Source organism: Carcharhinus amblyrhynchos, chromosome 2, assembly GCF_965287045.1.
Source record: "Carcharhinus amblyrhynchos chromosome 2, sCarAmb.v2.hapA, whole genome shotgun sequence".
Taxonomy (NCBI): Eukaryota; Metazoa; Chordata; class Chondrichthyes; order Carcharhiniformes; family Carcharhinidae; genus Carcharhinus; species Carcharhinus amblyrhynchos.
The window spans coordinates 104,329,587-104,354,588 of NC_137325.1; the positions used below are offsets into that span (position 1 = coordinate 104,329,587).

A 25,002-nucleotide genomic window follows, 5' to 3' on the forward strand; every position below is an offset into this window, starting at 1 on the left:
GATATTGTACTTGTACATAATGAAGAAAAAACATGAATTCAATTAAGAATTACAGCAAGTTGATTATTATTTTAGCCTCTTATTGCTCAAGGAGAAAAGGGACAATGGTCCAGGCTGGGATATCACAGAGGCCCCTAAAGATTTTTAATTAGATTTTTTTCTCGTAATTATCTAACTGTAACTGGGTGGAATTTTGTGTGTTTATTAGGTTGTGAGATGGAGGAGCAGAGGGGGCAGTGCTAGACATTCTTAGACTTAATGGTGAAATAAGGTTTCTTAATAGATGAGCGGCACAATGGCACAATGGTTAGCATTGCTGCCTCTCAATGCCAGGGACCGGGTTCTATTCTACCCTTGGATAACAGTCTATGTGGAGTTTACGCATTCTTCCCGTGTCTGCATGGGTTTCCTCTGGGTACTCCAGTTTCCTCCCACAGTCCAAAGATGTGTGGGTTAGGTTGATTGGCCATGTTCCAATGTCCCTTAGTGTCAGAAAGATTAACAGGGTAAATACATGGGCTTATGGGAATAGGGCCTGAGTGGGATTGTTGTTGGTGCAGGCTCAATGGGCCAAAAGGCCTCTTTCCACACTACAGGGAATCTGTGATTCTATGATACATTGATCTGTACAATTTTCGACCCTCTGCAAATTTGGTGCCCTCCCAGGACCCAGATACTCTGGTGGTGTGAGGAGGTTCATCACCTGACAGAACCAGTTAGTGTTATTCCGGTATAAGTGCAGGTGTCATTAAACTCCAGTTGACTCATTAATGGAAGGATTTTGAAAGTATTCACAACATGGGAATTGGAAGGGAGCAGTATACCTATGAGGTCTGCTGTGCACCCAGCCTGAATGAAATGAATGTACAAAAACTCAATATTGTCATGTGTGGGTTTCCTCAGATTATGCCTAGGTCTGTAGTAGAATAATTGATAGAGATTGGTTGGTATGTTTAATCAATGACTCCATGAGCAATGTGTCATGAGACTACCAAAATGGTCATCTAGATTAGCTATATGATTTCATTCTAAATTCCAGTGGTGAATTATGAGTAAGAAACTTTATTGTAAATATATTAGATATTGAAAATGCATATAATTAAAACATACATGAATTCAATTAAGTTTTGCAATAATTTGCATAATACCTCAATCCATCAATGTTCCCTGTATTGCATTGTTCAAATTCCCAGGTTAAGCTCATTGTAGATCTGCAGCTACTTTCTGCTATTGGATTATATAGAACTACGATATTGCGTTTGAGCAGCAACAATGAAAGGATCATTGAAAAATCATTGGTGTAGCAGAACCAGGAAAGAATCTGAATAATTATCATATCATTTCTGTATAATTATGTTCCAACTAAATATGGCTTATAACTTTTGATGCACAATGTATATTGTATTTGACTGATTTGACTATATTTTTGAAGATTACATTGCACTGAATTTGAAGAATTAGTGACCTGTCTCACTGACAAAGTCATATTATTTAAGGTGTCAATTATGTTAAAATGAGACAGGTCCATTTAAAACAGAAATGAGGAAGAACTTCTTCTCTCAGAAGATAGTGAATCGGTGAAATTCTTTACTGCAGAGGGCTGAAGAGGTTGGGTCAATTAAGCATGTTCAAGACTGAGATAGACAAATTTTTAATCAATAAGGGAATCAAGACTTATGGGGATAAGGCGAGAAAGTGAAATTAATGGTATTGCAGACTCAATGGGTTGAATAGTCTACTTTTGTTCCTATGTCTCATGCTGTTAAGGTCACTGCAATAGTATACGAATGGTCAACTGTTGCAATATCTAATGTTAAAAATTGATTTTCAAGTGACCCATTTATCAGATGGATAGTGGGTAGGAAGGATGGCAGATTGATCCCACCACTCATCTGATGATGTTTCATGGAAGTCCAAGTTATTTTCATGGTTGAGATTCATTTGAACACTATCAGTGAGCTGTCTGTGCATTTGCAGCACTAACAGGTAGCTTCCTGATTGTGGTGGGAAGCATGGTGGGTTTGTAGAGAGTAGGAAATCCAACAGTTCCACGCTAGATCCATCTTTCACATTAAGCATCAGATTCCAGGCAAAATGAAGAGTTTTGGTTGGAGAAGGGGGTGGGGACTAAACTCTACTGTATAAGGTCCAGCAGTGAGTGTAGTGTTTCTTGAGGGATCAGGAGGACCCTTAAAACTACTTGAGGAATTTTGAAGTTACATCCATTTTTAGGGTCTGCAAGTTTGACCAGTTAATATGCAGGCTTAATAGAGCACATGCACTGCAGATACCAAATATACTAGCATCAAAATGGCATGAAGGACCAATGTATGATTAAGAGAGCAAATAATTTTCTATAGTAAACACTTGAGGGATCTTTTTCCACTTGTGCAAAACAGACAGTGGCAGATTGGTTTCCAATTTAAGACCCTCTCCAATCCCTCTTTACATTGATTTCACTGCCTGGCCCATTATTGTCACTTTAACACTGTCATCAAGTGTTAAAGAATAACCTCATTGTATAAGGATCTATATTAATACAAGTATTATTCATTGTATTGTTTATAATGTCAATTATGTTAAAGTGAGACAGTAGATGACTGTTAACTCAACAGGTACGTATTATTGAGAGTGGGGCAAGTTTAACTCTTAGAGGATGTGGAAAGGGCAGGGAGGGATGGATAAGACTATCAAATATAGGAAAATAGACTTTACTTCACCAGGAATGATTCTACTTTCAGTTGGCCTGGGATAAGGTTAATGTTTCGGATAGCAACCTACTTTCCAGATGTGGGTCAGGAATTATAATATTTATATATCTTAAATGTCATTATTCCAAGAGGTTTAGAATATCAAATTCCAGTGTTGAACATTTCTGCAGTATTTCTATTCGGAATGGACTAATTGTATGTTTTCAAAACATATTATTCAGATGGACTGCCTTTGGTCAAATGTTTATCTTGCCTAAATCTCGTCCTTTCCTTTCCCAACCCTGTCGGATTCTTGTGACCGTTCTGTCTACACATGGAGTTAAGAGAATCAGCTTTAGAACTAACACAATGCAGGGAATCACCATAGCCAGCATGTACCCTGGCGGAAGCCCCCATTTATACACTGTAGGCTTTAGAAATTTGTTCCATCCAAGAACTGCGGTATGAGCTGTGCACAGAAGCAGTGTGACGTGACCCAGCTTCGACTGGAAGAAAAGGAGAAATATGTTAGGTGGGATTCATTATTCAAATCTCTGTCATGCTATCACATAAAAGTAAGGAAGTGTTGCTGCAACTAAGCAAGGCATTGGTGAGACCACACATGGAGTACTGTGTACAGACTTAGTCTCCTTATTTGAGGAAAGATGTAGTGGCATTAGAAGCAGTTCAGAGGAGGTTCACTAGACTGATTTCAGAGATGAAGTGTTTATCTCATGAAGAGAGATTGAGCAGTTTAGGCCCATACTCAAGAGTTTAGAATAATAAGAGGAAATCTAATTCTGGGATATAATATGATAAGAATGACTAAGTAGATGTACAGCAGATGCTTCTTCTAGTGGGGCAATTTTGAACAAGATTTGGGATAAGGGATAGCAGATTTTCATTAGTCTGTAGAATTCACTACCCCAATGTGAGGATGCCAGGACATTGAGTAAATATAAGGAGGAGATGGACAGATTTTTAATTAGCAATGAGCTGAGGTGTAATGAAGAGTGGACAGGAAAGTGGAGTTGAGGCAGAGACAAGATCAGCCATAATTGTATTGAATGGAAAAGCAGGCTGGAGGGGTTGAATTGCCAACTCCTGCTCCTGGTTCTCATGTTATTGCATGATGACTCCTGGACATAGGAATATTGGAACAAGAGTATATAACTTCTACACCTTGTTCTATCACTAAATTCGAGCCAGGCTGAAATTTATCTCAGCACTTCTTAACCCACCTTGGTCATATCTCTTGATACAATATGAATTAAACATATGAATTAAGAACAAGAGTAAGCCATTTGGCCCTTTGAACTTACTCTGCCATTTGATAAGATCATGGCTGATCAGATTGTGGCTTCAACTCTATTTCTCTGGCTCCCACTCCATAAACTTTGACTCCTTTATTGATCAAAAATCTACCTTGGCCTTAAAAATATTCAATAAACCTCACTCCATGGCTGTCAGGGGCGGAGAATCCCACAGGCTAACAACTCTGAGAGCAAACAGAAAACATTGCCTTTTTATGTGGGAGTCCTCTCATTTTTAAACTGTATCTCAGGTTCTAGAGTCCATCATGGGAGAAATATTTTTTCAGCATTCACTCGGTCAAGTTCTTCAGGATCTTTATAAGATCAACTCTCATTCTTCTAAACACCAATTCTTCTAAACACTAATGGATACAGACCCAATATATCCAACCTTTCCTCATAAGATACCCTCTTCTCTGAACTGTTCTGAATGCAATCATAGTCTTTCTTAACTAAAGAGATCAAAACTGCATGTAATGTTCCAGATGTCATCTCACCAATGCCCTATAAAACTGCAATAATACTTCCCTACTTTATATATTCCATTCCTCTTGCAATAAACACTTTCCTAATCACTTGCTGTACCTGCATACAAGAGGTAGATAGATTCTTATTAGTCAAGAAAATCAAAAGTGGCTGGGGATAAATGGGAATGTGGAATTGGGAACAAAAACACATCAGCCATATTTTATTGAATGGTGGAGCAGGCTCAAGGGATCTCCTTCTGTTCCTATTTTGTATGTTTGTATTCAAAATCTGAATTCTCAGTCTTGAAGACATCACTTGACCTAATACCCGTAGCCTTTTGTGAGAGAGAATTCTTGAACTTTCAATTTAAAGGATGTTTGAAGAATGAAAATTCCTTTCATTGGCCAAGGAATGTTATTCTTGGACACCTGGCACAGTGGTTAGCACTGCTGTCTCACAGTGCCAGAGGCCTAGTTCAATTCCTGGCTTGGATCACTGTCTATGTGGAGTCTGCATGTTCTCCTTATGTCTGCATGGGTTTCCCTCGGGTGCTCCGTTTCCCTCCCACAGTCTGAATGACATGCTGGTTAGGTACTTTTCCCATGCTAAATTCTCCCTCAGAGTACCCAAACAGGTGCCGCAGTATGGCAACTAGAGGATTTTCACAGTAACTTCCTTGGGGTGTTAATGTAAGCCTACTTGTTACAAATAAATAAATTTTATATTGATAGTTATACACTGCTTCTTAGTTATGTTCCTGTTTACTTGACTCCTTATTACACAACATAGGTATATTATAATGAATGAACCTCTCTGAGTGACAAATGAATTACCTGAACAAATCGGAACTCTCTCCAATTCATTGCATTGCTGACAGATGGAAGGGATGTTACTCCAAGCAAACAGAAGACAAAAAAGCCCAAAATTCCAGATGCATAAAATAAATCACTGCGCCAGACCCATTTCATCTCCATCTCTGAAGTTGTGTTGCTTCCTACCTGTGTTGAAAACAAGAAATAAACTGCATGAAGATACAAAAATATGTGTTACCTATCTATATAAAAGCTTGACAGTTTGACATAGCACTCGTAGAGAGAAACAATTCTATTTTGACCAGGTTGGGCTTTTAACCATCTTCTTGGATCATAATGCTTGGATTTTTTGGAATGATAAAAATAGCTGTTCAGCTAGTACCAATGCTATACAAATAGAACTTTGAACAAAAGCTATTCATTTTTTCAACTTATTCACTCAGTCATGCCCAGTTACAGGACCAAATTTGACTATTTCATGTACCTATATCCACAATTTGTACTGCTCTTTGCTAAATCAGAATTAATTGATCCAATTCTCTTATATATGCTACAAACAGGCTAGCAACTATTGAATAAAATATTTACTGGTATAAACGGAGATGCTAAGTCCAAAAGTAGGGAAGTCCTGGTGAATATTTATAAAGCTTTGGTTAAGTCACAACTTGAATATTGCGCCCAGTTCTGCTCACCAGAAGGATGTGAGGTGTTTCAGCTACAAGGTTAGGTTGGAGAAGCGGGAGTTGTTCTTCTTGGTGCAAAGGAGCTTGTGAGGTGATTTCAAGATTATGGCAGGATTAGCGAGAGTAAGCAAAGAGAAACTGTTCCCATTAATTGATGGCCTAAGGAGAGCCAGGGTTAATGTTTCAAATAAGAGATACAGTGGGGATGTGAGGTAGAACTATTTTAATGCAGCAAGTGCTGATGACCTGGAATTGCTGCCATAGAGGGTGATTGAAGTGGAGACCATCACTGATCTCAAAAGAAAATTGGATGAGCACTTCAGGGAAATAAATATACAATATGATGGAACCACTGGGGAAATGGATTGACTGGATTTTTCTACAGAGAGTCAGTATAGAAGTGATGGGCAGGATTTAACCAGGCCCTTCCACCATGACAATCAACAGAATATCTGAGGGACCAGCAAAATGTCAGTTGACTTTGGGTCGGAATTCTCAGTCCTGGTGTGGTGGCTATCAAGCCAGGTAGCTCGAGCTGGGCTGGCCTTGATTACAAGTGCCATGAATTGTATAATTTTTGCTACAGGGCTGGAGGGCAGGTGTGGGATGGAGGGAGAATTGCTGACCCCAGAAGCTAAGCATATATGCCCATGGGGATCAGTGAGAGCAGAGGTGGGTGAGTTAGGCGGCCTGTCCTGGTTTTCTGGGATTTTGCCCCCATTGTTTCAGAAACTGTGGCCCTCTATCCTTCAAACCTTGCGCCTCCTCCCACCCTTTTCCATGGCTCCCCATAACCTCTATGCAACTCAATGCCAACCAATGTCCCCCACCCACCTCTATGGTCTGTCATAGCTTCTATGCCACTACCAAAGCCACTCACCCAGTACCCATAATGGGCAGAACTCAGGAGACTTCAACAAACTTCCTCCAATCTTACACACTTGATAGAGAAGCAAAGCTCCCATTCATAAAATCTATGCAAAGCTTTTAAACCTCCACTAAGAATACACTTCTATTCACACCCCATATCAAAGACATCCAATCCTTGAATAGCCTATTTCAACTGTCAATCAAATTGTAAACTCAGGACTGCAAGCATTTATGATGACAAAATAACATCCCTGGGGGAGATGTCAACAAATAACTGTTGAATCTGCATGATCAGATGGTACATTCTTTTTTAACCTGTACCAGATGGTTTGTCAGTCACAGCAATCCAGCAGTGATTTTCTTTTTCAACTCTCAGTGACAGTTCAGCTTGTCTTTTATTAAAGTTTAAAGGGCAGGCGATATAAAAATACTTCAGTTCATGACAGTTATATGGACCTTAACAGACCTTGAAGACTGCTTATGTCTGCTCCATCAATTCCTAACTCCCATACTGTGCATTAAAGCACTTACAACAGCCAAAATAAAGTCTACTTGAACTCAATAGACGTTCTGCCCACCATCTTTAAAAGTCCATTGAGTCTTTCTAACACTGTGAAAATCTGGCCCCATGGCTCAAAAAGCCACTAGTTGAATTCTCTTAATCTCAATGTATAGTACAATGAAGTGTGGGATCCTCAAAATGTGGGACAGATCTTAATGTTATGCAATAGTGCAGAATGGATGGGGCAGCACGGTAGCACAGTCGTTAGCACTGCTGCTTCACAGCTCCAGAGACCTGGGTTCGATTCCCAGCTTGGGTCACTGTCTGTGTGGAGTTTGCACATTTTCCTTGTGTCTGTGTGGGTTTCCTCATGGTGCTCCGGTTTCCTCCCACAGTCCAAAGCTGTGCAGTTAGGTTGATTGGCCATGCTAAAATTGTCTCTTAGTATCCTGAGATGTGTAGGTTAGCAGGTGGATATGGGGGTAGGGCCTGGGTGGGATTGTGGTCAGTACAGACTTGATTGGCCAAATGGCCTCTTTCTGCACTGTAGGGTTTCTATTAAAATGCTGGCAGCCCTTTTATATCACTTCTGCTTTTTATTTCTGTTGATCTTCCATTGCATCACATTTCTTCAGGGGGTTCTCCTGATTGTAGATGTGACAGATAAAGAGAGCCTTTGCCAATATTTTCCTTAAGTTACAGTGATCGGTTAGGAGAAAGCCTTGAGGAAATTCCCAGCACATATTACCTGTAGTGTATTGCAACTCAAAGAACTGAAAGTGGCATTAATGGAACAGGGTAAAATGATCTGTAACGTTGAAGACTTTGCTGGTTCTTGTGATATCAGGAAAAATGTTCTACTGTGTTGTTGGCACCTGGGATTAACAGTTGAAGCTATACTGAGAATTTTGGATTGTCTGGAGCACAAAGGGGAATTAAAAGCACAGACAAAAAGGACAATGCACTATGAACAAAGGGTTCAAAAAATAAAAGCAATATGCAAAGTGTTGACATTCTGTTGGTAGCCAACATGAGCAAAAATGGGAAGTGAAATCAGTGAACGGCAGCAGAAAGTGGGAAACAAAACTGACCTGTGTATCACATGCTGCCAAGTCATTAATAGTCACTTTGTATCACCAACCAAGATCAATTTCACCCCCATGAAGTTTGGGAAGTGAATTACAACATGAGAGACAAAATTCAAAGCTGAAGTCTCTCGAAGTGAATATTTTCTGTATCTGGTGCTGCCACTGGATAAAGAGCACAGGCTAATCAGCATGCTTTGGAATTCATCCAAGGCGATGTTGAGGGGTGTATTTCAGGCCAGTGACATATCCAAAGTGTTCAAGGCAAAACTCATACAATTCATAAGACCATGAAGCAGCTACGGATGAGGACAGTTATCCTTGTTCATTCCTCCAGAGAAAAAAAACTACAGTCTGCTCATTACAGCATTCATTATTTTATGTTTCTGGGCTACATAATAATTGAAGAGAATGTCACACAAATGTATTAAACTCTATATGCTAATATCATAAACAACTTTTCCAATGAGTTACTCATTGCCTGAGATAACAGTTACATTTGAAACGGGTGCAGGCTCCTAATATCGTCACTCTTGAAATTTATTGAACTGATATTACATCACATGCCTGGTAAGGTGAGACATTCTTCCCACTGCTGGGTGAACAGCAGGCCAAGACCTGGCCATGTGACAACTATGCAAGTTTCTGGAGGTTTAAGTTAGGAGGGGAGTGTAAAATGGTGCCCATTGGTATACTGCCAAAGGAAGAAAAGCCCCAGCAGATGAAAGGGACGTGTATTCTTCTGTACATAGAACACAACCATGGCTGAAGGAATTGGCATGGTTTAGGTGGTGGTTCTGGAGTATGTGGGAGAAAGTGACTTCAGCTGTAGAAAAGGCTTCTAGGTTCTCTAATTGATTTAAACAATTCTCAGCAATGAGACACCCAAAACTGGCCAGCTACTCCTGATGGGACTCCCATGATCAACTTATTCTCTCCTGTCTTTCTAGATGACTGACTCCGCCCCCACAATGGGACACTGGTGAATGGTCAGCACTCATCAGCCCTACCCATCATGATGTATGACCTCCTCTACTATCCCAAATGAACTTATCACTGCTCCACGCCCTGGCTGCCTTTCTGCCTGATGGACAGCCAGACTGTCAACTTGCCAAGCTTATTGTGAGGAAACTTCCTGTATAAAAATAAATCTGGTCCTGCCTGGGCTGATCATTCCTTGTGGTGGGATGACTGCCCAAAGGATCTGTAATGATGGGGATGGGGTCCTACCAGGGGATGGGTTGCCGCCAAGATGTTAGAGTGCAGATGCAGGAGGAGATTAGACATCATGCACGTGGAAAGTTTAAAGGTCCAAATTACAGGACAAACAACATCCCAAACTCAGCTTGAGACACAGGGCAGTGGAAAGAAATAAGGGACAATTGATAACTATTACCATTATGTTTGGTGAACCCATGTGTAACCCATGCCCATCATCACTTTCCAACTGAGAGTTAATTTGGGGGCCTATGCCTTTGTCATCAGATTTGTGTATATATGCCCCCAGCTTTTTTGGTTCCTGGGCTTCTTCAAAATTGTTGACGCCATCTAATCCGTCCTTTTCCTTCCTAACCAAATGGATCACTTCACACTTCTCCAAGTAAAATTTCATTGGGCATGTGGGGGTTCCTCCACCATATGGACTGCAGCGCTTCAAGAAGGTAGCTCACTACCACCTTTTTAAGGGCAGTTAGGGAACAGCATTAAATGTTGGCCTAACCAGCGACACCCATGTTCCACAAATGGATAACACTTTTCTGCCCATTTCACTAATTCTCCTGAAGTCAGATATTATCCTCATCACTTTTTTATGTTTCTGAGCTTTGTGGAGTCATGCATTGTATACCAAAGTCCAGGATATTCAGATATATCACAAAGAAGAATAGGCCAACACAAAACAGTGCCACTGTCTATTACCCTCCAGCCTGGAAAACAATGTCACTCTCCGCTGTATTCTTTCCCTTAGCCAATTTCTTACTTCACCCTTTAATCCCATGAGTTGCAATTTTGTTAAAATATCTATTGTGTAGATTATTATAGAGCTGGGTAATGATACTCAGAATGTAGCAGAAAGGGATGGAGCATACAAATTTAACAGGTCAAAGATTACAAAATGATAAATGAACAGAATTGAACACTCTATATCTGAATGTTTACAGCATCTGTACCAAAATGAATGAATTGTTAGCAGAAATAAATATATAGGACCTGATGACCATACAGCTACTGGTGAAGTTGTTTAATGCAAAAAAAATCTGCTGTACGCTTCTGTCTCAAGTTATGAATAACTTTGTGCTTGATAATGTTCGTGATGTAAATGCTATTGGTCGCTCCTCCCAAGTTGCCATAATGTAAGATACAACAGCAACCACCCTATCGGGTGATGTATCTTATATTAGTTTCAACGCGGGGTTAAAATGGAACAATATCTCGGATTGCTTAAGAATGTCCTCCTTAGTACATACTTTCACAGTCTTTCGTCCAAATCCATTGTTGGCTCGAACACAATAAAGTATGAAGTGACTTTGGAAGCATTGCAAGGTTTGAGATGAACTTCCCTTAATAATTGATTAGTCCTGGAATGATTGCAACTGTGACACGTTCTGCATTCTTGGCAAATCTCGGATCACTGTCATTTTGTTTCATTCTCTGTGGAGGCCATCCTTGTCTATTGCATGACCTAAATAACTGATGGTTGATTTGAAAAATTCAGGCTGCATTTCTCTTGACATTCCAGTGCTTCCTCTAAAGTTTATTCCTGTTCACTTTTGTCTGTAATTAGAATGTCACCCAAATAATATTGGACATCGTTGAGGCCACTTAAGATTTGGCCCACTGACTTCTGGAATATGGCCGTTGCTGATGTCATTTTGAATGGTAGGCAGTTATATTGGAACAATCCCTTGTTTCATTAGCAGTGGTGCCACTCAGTTGTCGCTGTCATGTGGAGGTATGGTTGGGACAAGTCTATCTTGCTGAACTGAAGGCGCATTGGACTTATAGAATATCTGATGAGGATGAAAATTTCAGAAATGAAACCGGAGTAGGAATGTTAGACGGACAAGCAGTAAAGATAGAAGTAGATATAGAAATTGCTGTATCACTTCTCCCAGAAGACATAAACAATCTGAAGTTGAAACCCTTACCATTAAAACCTTCAGGTGTAATCCTGTGAATTTATACCGAAGAAATAGTTCCACTAAAGGGATATATCATGGTTCAAATAGAAGCTAATGGTCAGTCAACTGAATTGCCTCTGCAGGTAGTAAAGTGTAATTTTCCTGCACTTCTTGGAAGAGTGTGCCAACGCAAAATCGAGCTAAACCGGGGAGCAGCTAACCAATTGGTTAATGGTAGGTGCTTATATTGGAACAATCCCTTATGGATAACAATCATTAGGAGTGGTGCGACTCAAATGACTGAATCCGCCCACCAGCCAGTCCAGTGAATAGGTCCTCAAATAGTGACAAGGGGTACTGGATTTATCATATCAAATTCAACAACTTCAGATAATTTGCTCTACCCCACCTCGGTCCCCTTTGTTTTCATTCAGCTTTATTTAGTTTTTTATTGTTCTCTACCTTTTATTTCTTTATTGATTTTCGTCATTTTTCTTCCCCCCATTCTTCCCTCACTTCATCCCGCTTCCCTTACCTTTTCTCCCCCACCGCTTCCCCTTTTCTACATTCTACCTCTATCCTATCTACCCCCCCTTTCCAACATCTTCATCTGCCATGGCTCATAGCTTTTTTTGCCATTTGGCCATTCACACCCATTATTTTGTCTGTGGACAGCTATTACCAGTATTTTCCCTTGGTTTCCATGGCTATGACTCATCTTTCATTCCCTCCCCTGCAGTATAAATATCTTCCACTTTCTTGGCCTTTTAGCTTTGACAAAGGGTCATCTGGACTCGAAATGTCAGCTTTTTTCTCTCCTTACAAATGCTGACAGACCTGCTGAGATTTTCCAGCGTTTTCTCTTTTGGTACTGGATTTATTGTCGTCTTAAAGTCCCTGCAGGTACGTTCAGAATGATCAGATATAAAAACTTGGACTACTGGGGTTGCCCAATCGCTCATCGTTACAGATTCAATCACTTCACCCTTGACTAATTTTTCTAGTTCCACTTCTACCTTCAGAGTAATTGCATAAGGCACAGTTCTTGCCTTGAAGGATCTAGGGTTGCTGTCAGGTTTGATTTTGAGCTTTGCCTGTACCCCGTCATGGATCCCAGGATATTCTCGAACACATCCCTATATTTCTCCAGACATTTTTGTAGCATTTTTTTGCTGTCAACCAATTGGTTAATTGCTCCCCAGTTTTGTTTGATTTTGTGTTACTGCACTCTTCCATAGAGTGCGGGAAAATTTCCCTTTACTACCTGCAGAGGCATTCAACTGATTGACAATTAGCTTCTATTTGAGCCATGATATATTTCTTTAGTGGAAATACTTCCTCAGTATAAATTCACAGGATTATGTTTGAAGGTTTTAGTGGTCAACGTTTCAACTTCAGATAGTTTATATTTTCTGGGAGAAATGATACAGCAACTTTTGCATCTATTTCCATCTTTACTTCTTGTCCATCTAACTTTCCTAGTCCAGTTCATTTTTGAGATTTTCGTCCTGATCAGATATTCATTAGATCTCTTTTTTAGATTTTGATATGTTCTCACATTTGCACATCTTCAGGGTTTGATAAATCTGCAACGTCCAACATGCTTTAGGTGTCTGGCCTTTCTTACTACAGATCTACAATTTTTTCTCTACTCCAACGATCATGTAGAGTGTGCACCATTTGAGCACACTGATGACGTGCTTGCATTTTAAGAGATTCCTTCCCGTCCATTGTGTATTTTGGCTCCAGCTCCAATTTGGGAAGTCTCTTTCATGGCCAATTCCAGGGACACCACAATCACAACAGCCAGCTTTAATGTAAAAGAACTTTCAGTGAGCAATCTTCAAATTGCTTCATTTCGAAGTCCACAAACAAGCCTGTCTCGCAGGGTAGCTTTGAGGATAAAGCCAAATTCAAAGTCCTTTACTAACTTCCTCAGCATTGCAAAAAAAGTGAAATATTTACATCCCCATATGGAAAGAGTTACTGTCTCCTGCAGCTGAAATGCATAGTAATGACTAAAAAAATGGGGTTTGCAATGAGAAAGAAATTCCAAAGATCTGCGCAACAAACAGTAGATTCGCTCATATCGTAATCTACCGCATGTTTTTAACCTTTAAATTTAAATATGGAAGGCTCCTTGGGCAGCGCCCCCAAACCCATATCTGTTACCCTCTAGAAGGGTAATGGTAGCAGATATATGGGAACAGCACCCCTCCAAGCCAATCATTACCATGATTTGGAAATATATTGCTGTTCCTTCACTGCATTTGATCAAAATCCTGGAATCCCCTCACGAATAGCACTGTAGGTGTACCTACAACACATGGGGCCTGATTTTACCATTGCGTTGCACCCGGTTTTGGGTGCAAAAATGTGGTAAAGTCGGGCATGAGGCGAATAGCGTGATTCGCACCTGCCTTTCCCCCTTTACTAAGGCCCGAAAATGAACGCAATCGGAACCGCACCTGAAACGGGTGCGATGTCAATTTAAATACATTTGCATGCATTTAAATTGACTTAATTGGCTGGATGCCCAAACTTACCGGCACTTCCCACTTTACCTTCACATTCGCCCGTCCAGATTCAGTGTAAAACAGACATGCTTCAGCTTCTGAAGAGGCAAGTTCAGAGCTTCCAATGGCTCTCAGACTCAGATTGGTGGTGAAGTGGGGAGGTAGGCCAGATCATTCCTTGGTTGTGGGGGTGGGACAATGTCTGTGGCGGCCATCACTCCTGGGCCAGCTTGATCTGCTTTTTGTGGCCCAGGAGTGACGTAGCAGGGGAGCGCTTTTCAAATTTTTTTTTAACTGCACATGCATAGTTGAAGGCGCTCATCGGGTGCGATAAGCCCTGCTCACAGCACCATTCAGGCTTGTGACTTTCTTTCAGGCTAAGTGTGTATAGGGGTGCCAGAGAACAGGGTTTACAAGTCAGATCTGAATCACGTCCAGATTCAGCACTTAGAATCAAATTGGTAAAAGCGCCCCCATGGACTGTGTGGTTCAAGAAGGGAGCTCGCCATCACCTTCTCAAGGGTAACTATGGATGGGTAATAAGTACTGACCTAGCCAGCAATACCCACATCCCATGAATGAATGAACAAAAAGTTTAATATTCTCCATTACACTTTGGCTTAAGAAATGGATGGGGATCATTTGGGTTGGAGAAACAGGATGAAGGAAATGTGGTTTGAAGAAGTTTGCTTGTCAGGCCTGCTGCTTGAGACTTGCATATGCCACCAATGAAGGAATGATCATAAATTAAGAAAAGCAAAGTAATAAAATTATAACATTTTATAAGTTTTGATATTAAGTATATATCCAAAATACTGCCCGTGGTTATTTCCTCTTTTGTAGTCTTTCCAAATCACAGAATTCTTGAGCTGAGCAGAGGATTTATGTCTTATTTTCCTTTTGTTTTTCTCTGTGTCCCCATATGGAATTGTAGACCTTCACGTGATCCCCCTTCTGCCCTTCCCAGAATGATTAGGTGAGACAGGACCCACATCACGGTGTTTTACATTCCAAATTCAATCAACTATCCTACTTCTGATAGAACAATATTAAAATAAAAGTACAGTATTAGCACAAGTCTTACCATGGATGCAATATACCGAGCCCTCCTCCAGTAAAATGAATATTGAAGCGGATTGACCAGTGAATAAAAAACATGAAGGAAGCCATAGGCAAATGATACAAGCCCAAGCTGCTTTCGACACAGCATCCACTTGTCGAGCCAGTTTGGGAATCTCTTGTATTTTGTCCCTCTGTGGAGTTGGAGGAATGCAGCAATCACACCCGGAAGGTAAACCAAGCCAAGCAGAATGAGAGAGACACTTGGAAAAACATGATTTGGTATGGAAATCATTATCTGATAGGTCTGATCAACATTCTTATTTATGTAAGAATAGATAATTCTAAGCAAAACATGGTACAAAAAGAAGAATACTGTGAGGCCGGCCGTTATAATAAATGGCAGTCTCCACATCGGAAAGAGCTGAAGAGGGTAGCTCTCCAGTTCTTCGGCTGCTAAGAGTGATCCCTGGTCCAAAGGAGTGAGGCCTATATTCCTGGCAATATCCATCACCAATTGCTTAGCCTTATTGTCATCCCCACAGACAAAGACCTGAAACATAGAATAATAATTTTTATAACTGGTGAAAATATTGTTGCAACAATTCAATATATTCAGCACACTCTAATATTCTTTTTGAAATACAGTTAACTGGTCAGTGTAGACAATAATTTTAGTTGATCCTTGCTAACTTCATTTCCTTCACATAACACTTAGATCTTACCTGACTGCTGGCATCCAGGCTGCCTGACTGCAAGGCCCAGGCTGAAACTGTGTTGAATCCCTTCACCACATTGGCTTTGGGAATCAGCTGAGACAAATACTGTGCATTGGACTCAGGGTATTGGTTCATTCTGAGATTGTTGCTTATATCCACCAGGACTTTTCCATCCAGCAAATCAGACAGCAGCAGGAGAAAATCATAGTTCTCCCTATGGACTGCCAAGAAAATGAGCTTGGATGTTTTCAGGGCTTCCGTGTGGCTAAACACTTGCGCTCCACTTGGCAGCAGGACGGAGTTCTTTGGATCTCGGCTCCCAAATACCACTGAGTAACCTGACTTGAGCAGTCTTATGCCCAAGGATCTGCCAAAATCCCCTGTACCAAGAATGCAGATTGTGTCCCGCTTATGGTCCAACCTTTTTCTGCTGCTGGTCTGATGAAGAGGGATCTGGCCTGTTGCATTGTTGTCCATCTCTGAAAAATAGAGTCAGTAGGAATTTTACAATACTCTCATCAAAGAGCTCCTAAAAATTAGAACCTACCAAGCATTAGTCAAACTGATATCTATGTTTCTCTATTTTGTATGTTTTTTCTTAGTTTTAATCTTAACATTATAAAATGTTCTTACGCAAGCTTTTTGGCATAATTTTTTATGTCCTTTTGTTCCAGCATGGATATGAGCACTGGAGTCCTCTGCACCAACACCTCAAGCACTGGTACTATTTTTGGTTTCTGACCATGTACAGCTCAGCATTGTGATAGCTGTTGAGATCTTCTGGGAGCTGGCAGATAAGCAGGCTGACATCACACTTACTGTTTGATTAAAGGTGGTGGGCAGAACATCGATGTGAATTGGTTAATTGGAAGGCATGCAGGAATGTCCAGTCAGAGACCCAATTCATAGAATCATAGGAACCTTACAGTGCAGAAGGAGGTTATTTGGCCCATTGTGTCAGCACCGACCGCAATCCCATGCAGGCCCTACCCCGATATCCCTACATATTTACCCACTAATCCCTCTAACCTACACATATCAGGATACTAAGGGGCAATTTTAGCATGGCCAATCAATCTAACCCACACATCTTTGGATTGTGGGAGGAAACCGGAGCACCTGGAAGAAAGGTGAGCATTGCTGAAGATGAGGGAGACCTTGGAGGCATCTTAAAATGTTGACAAAAAGCTCCAAAACCTGTTTAATAAAATATGGCCAAGAACATTTAGGGGCCTCAGATTGGAGTGGAAACCCTTGCACAAGAATACCTGAGGCTATGAATAGACTGCATTGAGCCCTCGTACAGGCATTTCATTCAAGCTCGAAGGGCCCTATGACCTCCCATTGACAGATTGTCATTGAAGAATACTTTCCCAACATAGCAGGTGCGTGGGGAGCAGAGTGCGTGTGATGCTGAGATAATTCCATTAATTTCAGAAAATGGCCGTTTAGTCAAGGGAGGCCTTAATTATCACCTGCCTGCCTCCTCCAGACTAATTGCCCTTGTGAAACTAAACTGATGGCATTCAAATGTGGGTGATCCATTCTGGTGTGGTTTTCGTAGGTTTCCTGGATGCCCCCACCTCCTGAGGTCTGGAAGATTCTGCCAGTGTGTGACGCTAGTTGTGGCACCATTAGGAACACTGTACAACTCAGCTTTTCTCATCATATATGATGATATCCTTCAATGAAACATAGAAACATAGAAGATTGGAGCAGGAGGAGGCCATTTGGCCCTTTCAGCCTGCTCTATCATCCATTACGATCATGGCTGATTATCCGACTCAATAGCCTAATCCAACTTTCTCCCCATAACCTTAGATCCCATTCGCCCCAAGTACTATGTCTAGTCACCTCTTGAATACATTCCATGTTTTGCCATCAATTATTTCCTGTGGCAATGAATTCCATAGGCTCACTGCTTTTTAGGTGAAGGAATGTCTCGTCACCTCTGTCCTTAATGGTCTACCCTGAATCCTCAGACTATGACCCCTGGTTCCGGACTCCCCCATCGAGAATATTCTCCCTGCATCTACCCTGTCCAGTCCTGTTGGAATTTTATAAGTCTCAATTTTCATTTGTCTGACCCCCAGTGAAAAAAATCCTAACTTTGTCCATCTCTCCTTATATATCAGTCCTGCCATCCCTGGAATCAGCCTGGTAAACCTTCACTGCACTCCCTCGAGACCAAGAACATCCTTCCTCAGAAAATAAGACCAAAACTGCACATCATATTCTACGTGTAGCCTCACCAAGGCCCTATATAATTGCAACAACACATCCCTGCTCCTGTGCTCAAAACCTCTTGCAATAAAGGCCAACATGCCATTTGCCTTCTTTACAGCCTGCCGCACCTGCATGCTTGCCTTCAATGATTGGTGCACAAGGACACTCAGGTCCCACTGCACACTCCCCTCTCCCAATGTACAGCCATTCAAGGAGTAATCTGCCTTCTTGCTTTTGTTTCCAAAGTGAATAACCTCACACTTAAGCAAATTATACTGCAGCTGCCATTGATTTGTCCACTCGCCCAACCTGTTCTCATCATTCTGAAGGATCTCTGCATTCTCATCAGTGTGCACCCTCCCACCCAACTTGGTATCATCTGCAAACTTTGAGATGTTACATTTCTATTCCCTCATCCAAATCATTAATATATAGTGAATAGCTGGGTTGCCAGCACCGATCCCTGTGGCCCCCCACTAGTTACTGGCTGCCAATTTGAAAAGCAGCCATTAATTCCTACTCTTTGTTTCCTCTCTGCCAACCAGTTTTCTGTCCATCTCAATACAGTTCTCCCAATCCCATGCACTTTAATCTTGCACTATAATCTCTTATACTGGACTTTGTCAAATGCTTCCTGAAAGTCCCAAAACTCAATACTCAATTTGCATGTTGGTTCTACTGGTTCCCCCCTTGTCAACTCTACTGGTTATATCGTCAAAGAATTTCAGATTTGTCAAGCATGATTTCCCCTTCATAAATCCATGCTGACCTTGTCTGACCTGCCACTACTTTCTAAATGCTCTGCTACAAAGTCCTTGATAATGGATTCAAGAATTTTCCCCACAATTGATGTTAAGCTTATCGGTCTATAATTCTCTATTATCTCTCCAACTCCATTTTTGAGTACTGGAGTGACATTAGCTACTCTCCAATCTGCAGGGACTACATTATCTACAGCCACTTCCTTAAGTACTCTGGGATGTAGATTATCAGGCCCTGAGGATTTATCCACCTTCAATCCCATCAATTTTCCAAGCACCAATTCTCTACTAACATTAATCCCCCTCCGTTCTCCTCACTCACTAAATCTTGCTTTCTGCAACATTGCTGGTATCTGATTTGTGTCCTCTTTTGTGAAGATAGAACCAAAGTATGTATTCAGTTGCTTGGCCGTTTCCTTGTCCCCCATTATACTTTCCCCCGTTTCTGTCTGCAGGGGACTCACATTTGTCTTCACAATCTCTTTCTCTTCATGTATCTAGACAAACTCTTAGCGTCAGTCTTTATGTTCTCTGCAAGCTTACTGTTGTACTGTATTTTCCCCTTTTTAATGCATTCCTTGATCCTTCTTTACTGAATTCTAAACTGCTCCCAATCCTCAGACCTATTATTTTTCTTGGCCAATCTGGTATGCTTCTTCCTTAGATTGGATAGTCTCTCTAATTTCCTTTGTAAGCCTTAGATTGGCCCTCTTACCCATTTTGCTTTTGTGCCAGACAGGAGTAAACAGTTGCTACAGTTCCCCTGTGTGTTCCTTGGATGTTTGTCATTGCCTATTGCCTGTCATCACTTTAAGTAACTCTCCCCAATCTATTAAGTCCAACTCATGCCTCATATCCTCATAATTTCCTTTATTAAGATTCAGCATCCTAGTTTCCAAATCAATAATTCACTCTCCATCTTGATAAAAAATTCTATCATGTTATGGTCACTCTTCCCCAAAGGTCTCATACGGCGAGATTGACAATGATTCATTTCTTATCACACAATACCCAGTCTAAGATGGCCTGCTCTCTAGTTTGATTCCTCCACATATTTGTCAAGAAAACCATCCCTAAAACAATCCAGGAATTCCTCCTCTACAGCACTGTGGCGAATTTGATTTGCCCGATCTATGCGCAGATTAAAATCATGATGTGGAGATGCTGGCGTTGGACTGGGGTAAACACAGTAAGAAGTCTGACAACACCAGGTTTAAGTCCAACCGATTTATTTGATAGTAAACTCACAAGCTTTCGAGGTTAAACTCTTTGTCAGGTGAATGGAGAGATACAGATACAGATGTGTAACCCCCGTGACTTGCCTGGGTTTGCAAAACCTCACTCACTGTACTGTCTGGAGACAATACACATCTCCTTAACCTGTGATCAGTGCTCCTTCCACTCACATTGTCGGCCACTTTAAGACTTGAATAGCAGGTTAGGTGTAAAGATTCGCATTCTAATCAGTAAACTGTAAACTGACTGTGCTTTATATGCTCTGTCTGAGGCCAGAACTCTCCATTCACCTGACGAAGAGTTTGACCTCGAAAGCTTGTGAGTTTACTCTCGAATAAATCGGTTGGACTTAAACCTGGTGTTGTCAGACTTCTTACACAGATTAAAATCACCCATGATCACTGTTGCTGATGGGTTCATGATGAGCTCTTAAACATTCAGAAGCCCCAAACCTTCATAGGATAACTACAGTGCAGAAGGAGGCCATTTGGCCCATCCAGTTTGCACCAACTCTCCGAAAGAGTATCTTACCCAGGCCCACCACCACATCCTATCCCCTTAACCCCACACATTTACCATGGCTAATCTATCTAACCTACACATCTCAGGAAACCAAGGGTCTATTTACTATGGCCAACTTGCACATCTTGAACTGTGGAAGGAAAATGGAGCACCCAGAGGAAATCCACACAGACACGGGAGAATGTGCAAACTCCGCATAGACAGTCATCCAAGGCTGAGAATTGAACCCAGGTTCCTGGTGGTGAGAGGCAGCAGTGCTAACCACTATGCCACTGTGCTGCCCTTATATCTTATATCCTATCTGAGTATGTGGCTTAACTGATGAAGAATCCTTTTGAATGAGGATTACAAAGGAAATTGCAATGATAAAACCCTGCCGGTCTGTTTTTGTGACATCAGGAGATGAAATACTGATCAATCCCAAACCTTTGAAAAACATTTCAGAGACTTATCAACAGGTTGCTAACTTGATATTACTGGATCTGAACCATATCTATCTTCACAGCTTCCATCTCTTTTAGCCAAAAGTATTGGACAATAGCAGGATATCTAGCACAATGAAGCAGTGTAAATGGAGTTCATACAAGTAATCAAAGCTGTGATGAAAGTAATATTTTTGCTGCTCTATTGCCCTCAAACAATCTGGAAAGTAAATATGTGACTGAGTGAAATCTACCCTCTGAACAAAGAAACTCATTTTATTAACTATCTTAAGTCGTTCTTACAACTTTGCCTGTAAGTGGCCAGCAAGTGCTCCACATTGTTTTCTATCCAAAAGAGGGCATCAAGAACAAACTCTGACTACTGGCAATTGCCTGTATTTCTTTTGGAAATAGTCTGCTCCAGAAACCCTGGAGAGACCAGGCTTGTCTCTCAAATGTAGGTGCAGCTCTCTCTGTGCCATGGTTATGCTGGAGGGGAAAGCCGGTGAACTGTTAACGCTGCATAATATTCCACCAAATACAGGCAATCATTTCTTTCATTTATGAAAAGAGCTGTATGCATGACTGGTTCAATTAATAGTTCCAAAGAAAATTGCTGTCATGCGAAAGAATCCAAAGCAAACAGTCAAAAGTAACCTGAGGTCAAAGATCAGGCTGCAGGACAAATTCACCAATTTTTGGCTCATTTAGTGTTGTTCCTCCCTGGTACCTTGCGAATGATGAATTTATATGCGTATTATACTCAAGAATTATAAAGCTCATATAAAGCTTTCATTAATTATGAAACAGAAGCAGAAAGTTTCTAGAAGTGGAGAGGAGGTCAGAAGAGGCAGAATGAGTCAAGGTATCACAGAAGTAACAAATGTGTTATCTAATTGTGTAATGAAGTATATACTTTGTACTGAATTAGAAGTTGAATCCACTCCAGTGATGCTTCAAGTGAAAGCAAGAAGAGAACATGAAGAAAAATACTGGAAAATAGATGGTCTTGTTTTTGTAGATGTATTGAAATTATTTGTGAATCAAACACTTGCTTGTTAATAACAATTGGTAAAACCAATAAGTTCATAAAAGTTTTTAAACAAAATAATTTATTGAAATGTACAACAAATTGTATCTTAGGCTCTGAAAATACATGATATATTAAATGTTCTTACCTTCCTTATTTTGGTTGGCTGGGCTGAAATTGAGGACAGTTGAAGAATAAACAGAGCTTTCACTTGAAATGATGTGAAGATAAAGCCTTTGGCTGTTTATCTTTCAAAGCAAGCCTCATATTTAAAGACTGTGATCCAGCTTCTGAGGTTAGTGTGCCTTTTGCTCCACCTCTTTGCATTTCTGCCAAAACTGGAACACTGCAGCAAACACTTGACAGCGTGTGATTTCTAAAGAGCAGGCATGACCACTGGAAAGTATCAAATTTTCAGGCTAAATATCCTTTTCACATGTTGTTCAACAATGAACTTTAAAAATTTGACCAGCCAGCTCCTCCGTGACATCATGATTGTTCTGAGATTTAGCTTCTGCCATGGAACGATTACAAGCAGTTAACAATTAGGTTTGCTCAGTGATAATACTTCTTCCAATATTCACATCTTCATATTTTAATCTGGGTATAAAGGGACATGTACAAATAAAATATTTCATTTTACCAGTTTTCCTGAATCTGTGTCTTTAAAATGATTTCTAATCAGCTTTAGTTAATTTTGTCACAAGTTTAGTAGACAACTTGTAATGCCTCTGAAATCTCTCAGTGTTTCTGAATGTATCAGTGTACTTCTCTTACCTGCACTTTGGAGATATGCCATCAGTTGTGCTTCCCTTGCCTCCTATTCATTAAGCCATCAAAAGACAAACTAGCTGAGGTATTATTTCAATACTTACATTTTTGTTTACTTCACCTTGTTGCCTGCACATGATGAATGGTTGCCAGGTTCTCCTTCCCCATTCCAGAAGTTTATTATGCAAGTGGATTTTGCATGTTCTTTCTCCTTTACTCCTGCCTTTGCTCATTTTGTCTTTCCCCAAATCTCTCCATTTCTTACATTCCACAACTTCCTCAACTCTCAGCTACATCTGCTGTCCAGGCAGCCGCAGATTAACTCCTGGCTTGTGCTCAGTTCTTGCTCTTAGCCAGAGTTCAGCATCCCCAAGATAGAGCAGTACAAACATTCCACGCAATCTGTCCCATAAAAATAAATTAATTGCTAATACAGTTCTTTCCTGTGGGATCACTGTTGTTTGCAAAATGACCATCTTGTTTCTACACAATAATGGTTTGACTAAGAACTAGTTCAATACAGTATATGTGAATCGCTTTCTTTCTCTTTTTTTCTGAGCCCTTCTATTACTAATGATTCATTCCTTCGGAGCAAGTAATTGCTGTTTGTTTTCTTTTGCTGAGCTGAAAGGATCCTTTTGTATTTGTGGAACTGGTTTAGTTATTGGACTAATTTTGTGTATTACCAGTTTTAAGCAAGACTCAATGAGGCAATATTTTCCATGTCACTTTACTTGGACATAAGAACATAAGAACATAAGAAATAGGAGCAGGAGTAGGCCAACTAGCCCTTCGAGCCTGCCCCGCCATTCAATAAGATCATGGCTGATCTGTCGTGGCTCAGTTCCACATTCCTGCCCTCTCCCCATAACCCTTAATCCCCTCTCTTATCAAAAACCCATCAACCCGCGTCTTAAAAATATTTAGCAAGGTAGCCTCCACCACTTCAACGGGCAGAGAATTCCAGAGATTCACCACCCTTTGAGTGAAGAAGTTCCTCCTCAACTCTGTTCTAAACCGCCCCCCCTTTATCTTGAGGCTGTGCCCCCTAGTCCTACTATCCTTTCTGAGCGGGAAGAGTCTCTCCACCTCTATCCTATCCATCCCATTCATCATCTTATATGGCTCAATGAGATCTCCCCTCATTCTTCTAAACTCTAACGAGTACAAGCCTAATTTATTCAGCCTCTCCTCATAGCTCAACCCCCTCAACTCCGGCATCAGCCTAGTAAACCTCCTCTGCACTCCCTCCAAGGCCAAAATATCCTTGCGTAAGTACAGCGCCCAAAACTACACACAGTACTCCAGCTGCGGCCTCACCAATGCCCTATACAGCTGCAGCAAGACCTCTCTACTTTTATATTCAATCCCCCTCGCGATGAAGGCCAGCATCCCATTCGCCTTCCTGACCACCTGCTGCACCTGCAAGCTGGGTTTTTGCGCCTCATGCACAAGGACCCCGAGGTCCCTCTGCACCGTCGCCTGCTACAGTTTTTCTCCACGTAAGTAATAATCCTTCCTACCATTATTCCTACCAAAGTGGACCACCTCGCACTTGCCAACATTAAATTCCATTTGCCATTTCCTGGCCCATTCGCCCAGCCTATCTAGATCCTTCTGTAGACTCTCCCCACCCTCCGCACAATTTGCCTTTCCACCAATTTTGGTGTCATCAGCAAATTTCGACGCCCTACACTCGGTTCCCTCCTCCAGATCATCTATATAAATGGTAAATAGCTGAGGCCCCAGCACCGACCCCTGGGGCACTCCACTAGTCACCATCCGCCAATCCGAATAGCACCCATTGACCCCCACTCTCTGCCTCCTATTTGACAACCAGTCCTCTATCCACGCTAACACCCTACCCCCAACTCCATGCCCCCTGACCTTCTACAATAACCTCTTGCTATGGAGACATGGAGAGTTCATAGAGTTCCTAGAGTTCATAGAGTTCAAGAGTTCCTCTTGACATGGAGAGTTCATAGCTAAGAAAGCAGATACATAACAAATGTTTGCACTGCTTGGGTGCCAGATAAATTTTCCCACAGGCAAATATTGTACAATGTTCAGCAGGGTTTTCAAAGTGTGAGTTTGTAAACTGCAAAAATATTGCCGACATCCTATAAGATCTTGAACTATCTTTGGATGTAAATTAGGTATACAATAAAGGCTATGCCATTCACTGGGGTTAGCTTCTT

The 25,002-nt window shown here is 41.1% G+C and overlaps 1 protein-coding gene across 3 annotated transcripts; it reads right to left on the bottom strand.

Annotated features, from left to right (window-relative positions):
- Window positions 1-2,527: 2,527 nt before the first annotated feature.
- On the bottom strand, window positions 2,528-23,013 carry LOC145357205 (metalloreductase STEAP4-like). 3 transcript variants are annotated; one of them, XM_080210330.1, is made up of 6 exons: window positions 22,909-23,013; window positions 22,182-22,633; window positions 15,843-16,315; window positions 15,143-15,670; window positions 5,305-5,469; window positions 2,528-3,196 (listed from the first exon to the last, which is right to left on the bottom strand). In XM_080210330.1, the coding sequence occupies exons 3-6, from the start codon at window positions 16,311-16,313 to the stop codon at window positions 2,948-2,950; spliced, it is 1,413 nt and encodes a 470-aa protein (XP_080066456.1). In that variant the 5' UTR covers window positions 16,314-16,315; window positions 22,182-22,633; window positions 22,909-23,013; the 3' UTR covers window positions 2,528-2,947. The 3 variants fall into 3 exon arrangements, with proteins under 3 accessions (XP_080066456.1, XP_080066466.1, XP_080066476.1); XM_080210340.1 differs by having other exon boundaries at window positions 22,182-22,547; window positions 22,909-22,924; XM_080210350.1 differs by lacking the exon at window positions 22,182-22,633 and having other exon boundaries at window positions 22,909-22,929.
- Between the last annotated feature and the right edge of the window lie 1,989 nt (window positions 23,014-25,002).

What these genes read in the sequence shown, in the direction of transcription:
- LOC145357205 (XM_080210330.1), bottom strand. Translation starts at nt 16,313, where the DNA reads ATGGACAACAATGCAACAGGCCAGATCCCTCTTCATCAGACCAGCAGC. An exon ending in GCCTGGATGCCAGCAGTCAG is followed by an intron (nt 15,671 to 15,842) that starts GTAAGATCTAAG and finishes TCTATGTTTCAG; the next exon opens with GTCTTTGTCTGTGGGGATGA. An exon ending in CTCGGTATATTGCATCCATG is followed by an intron (nt 5,470 to 15,142) that starts GTAAGACTTGTG and finishes TTTTCAACACAG; the next exon opens with GTAGGAAGCAACACAACTTC.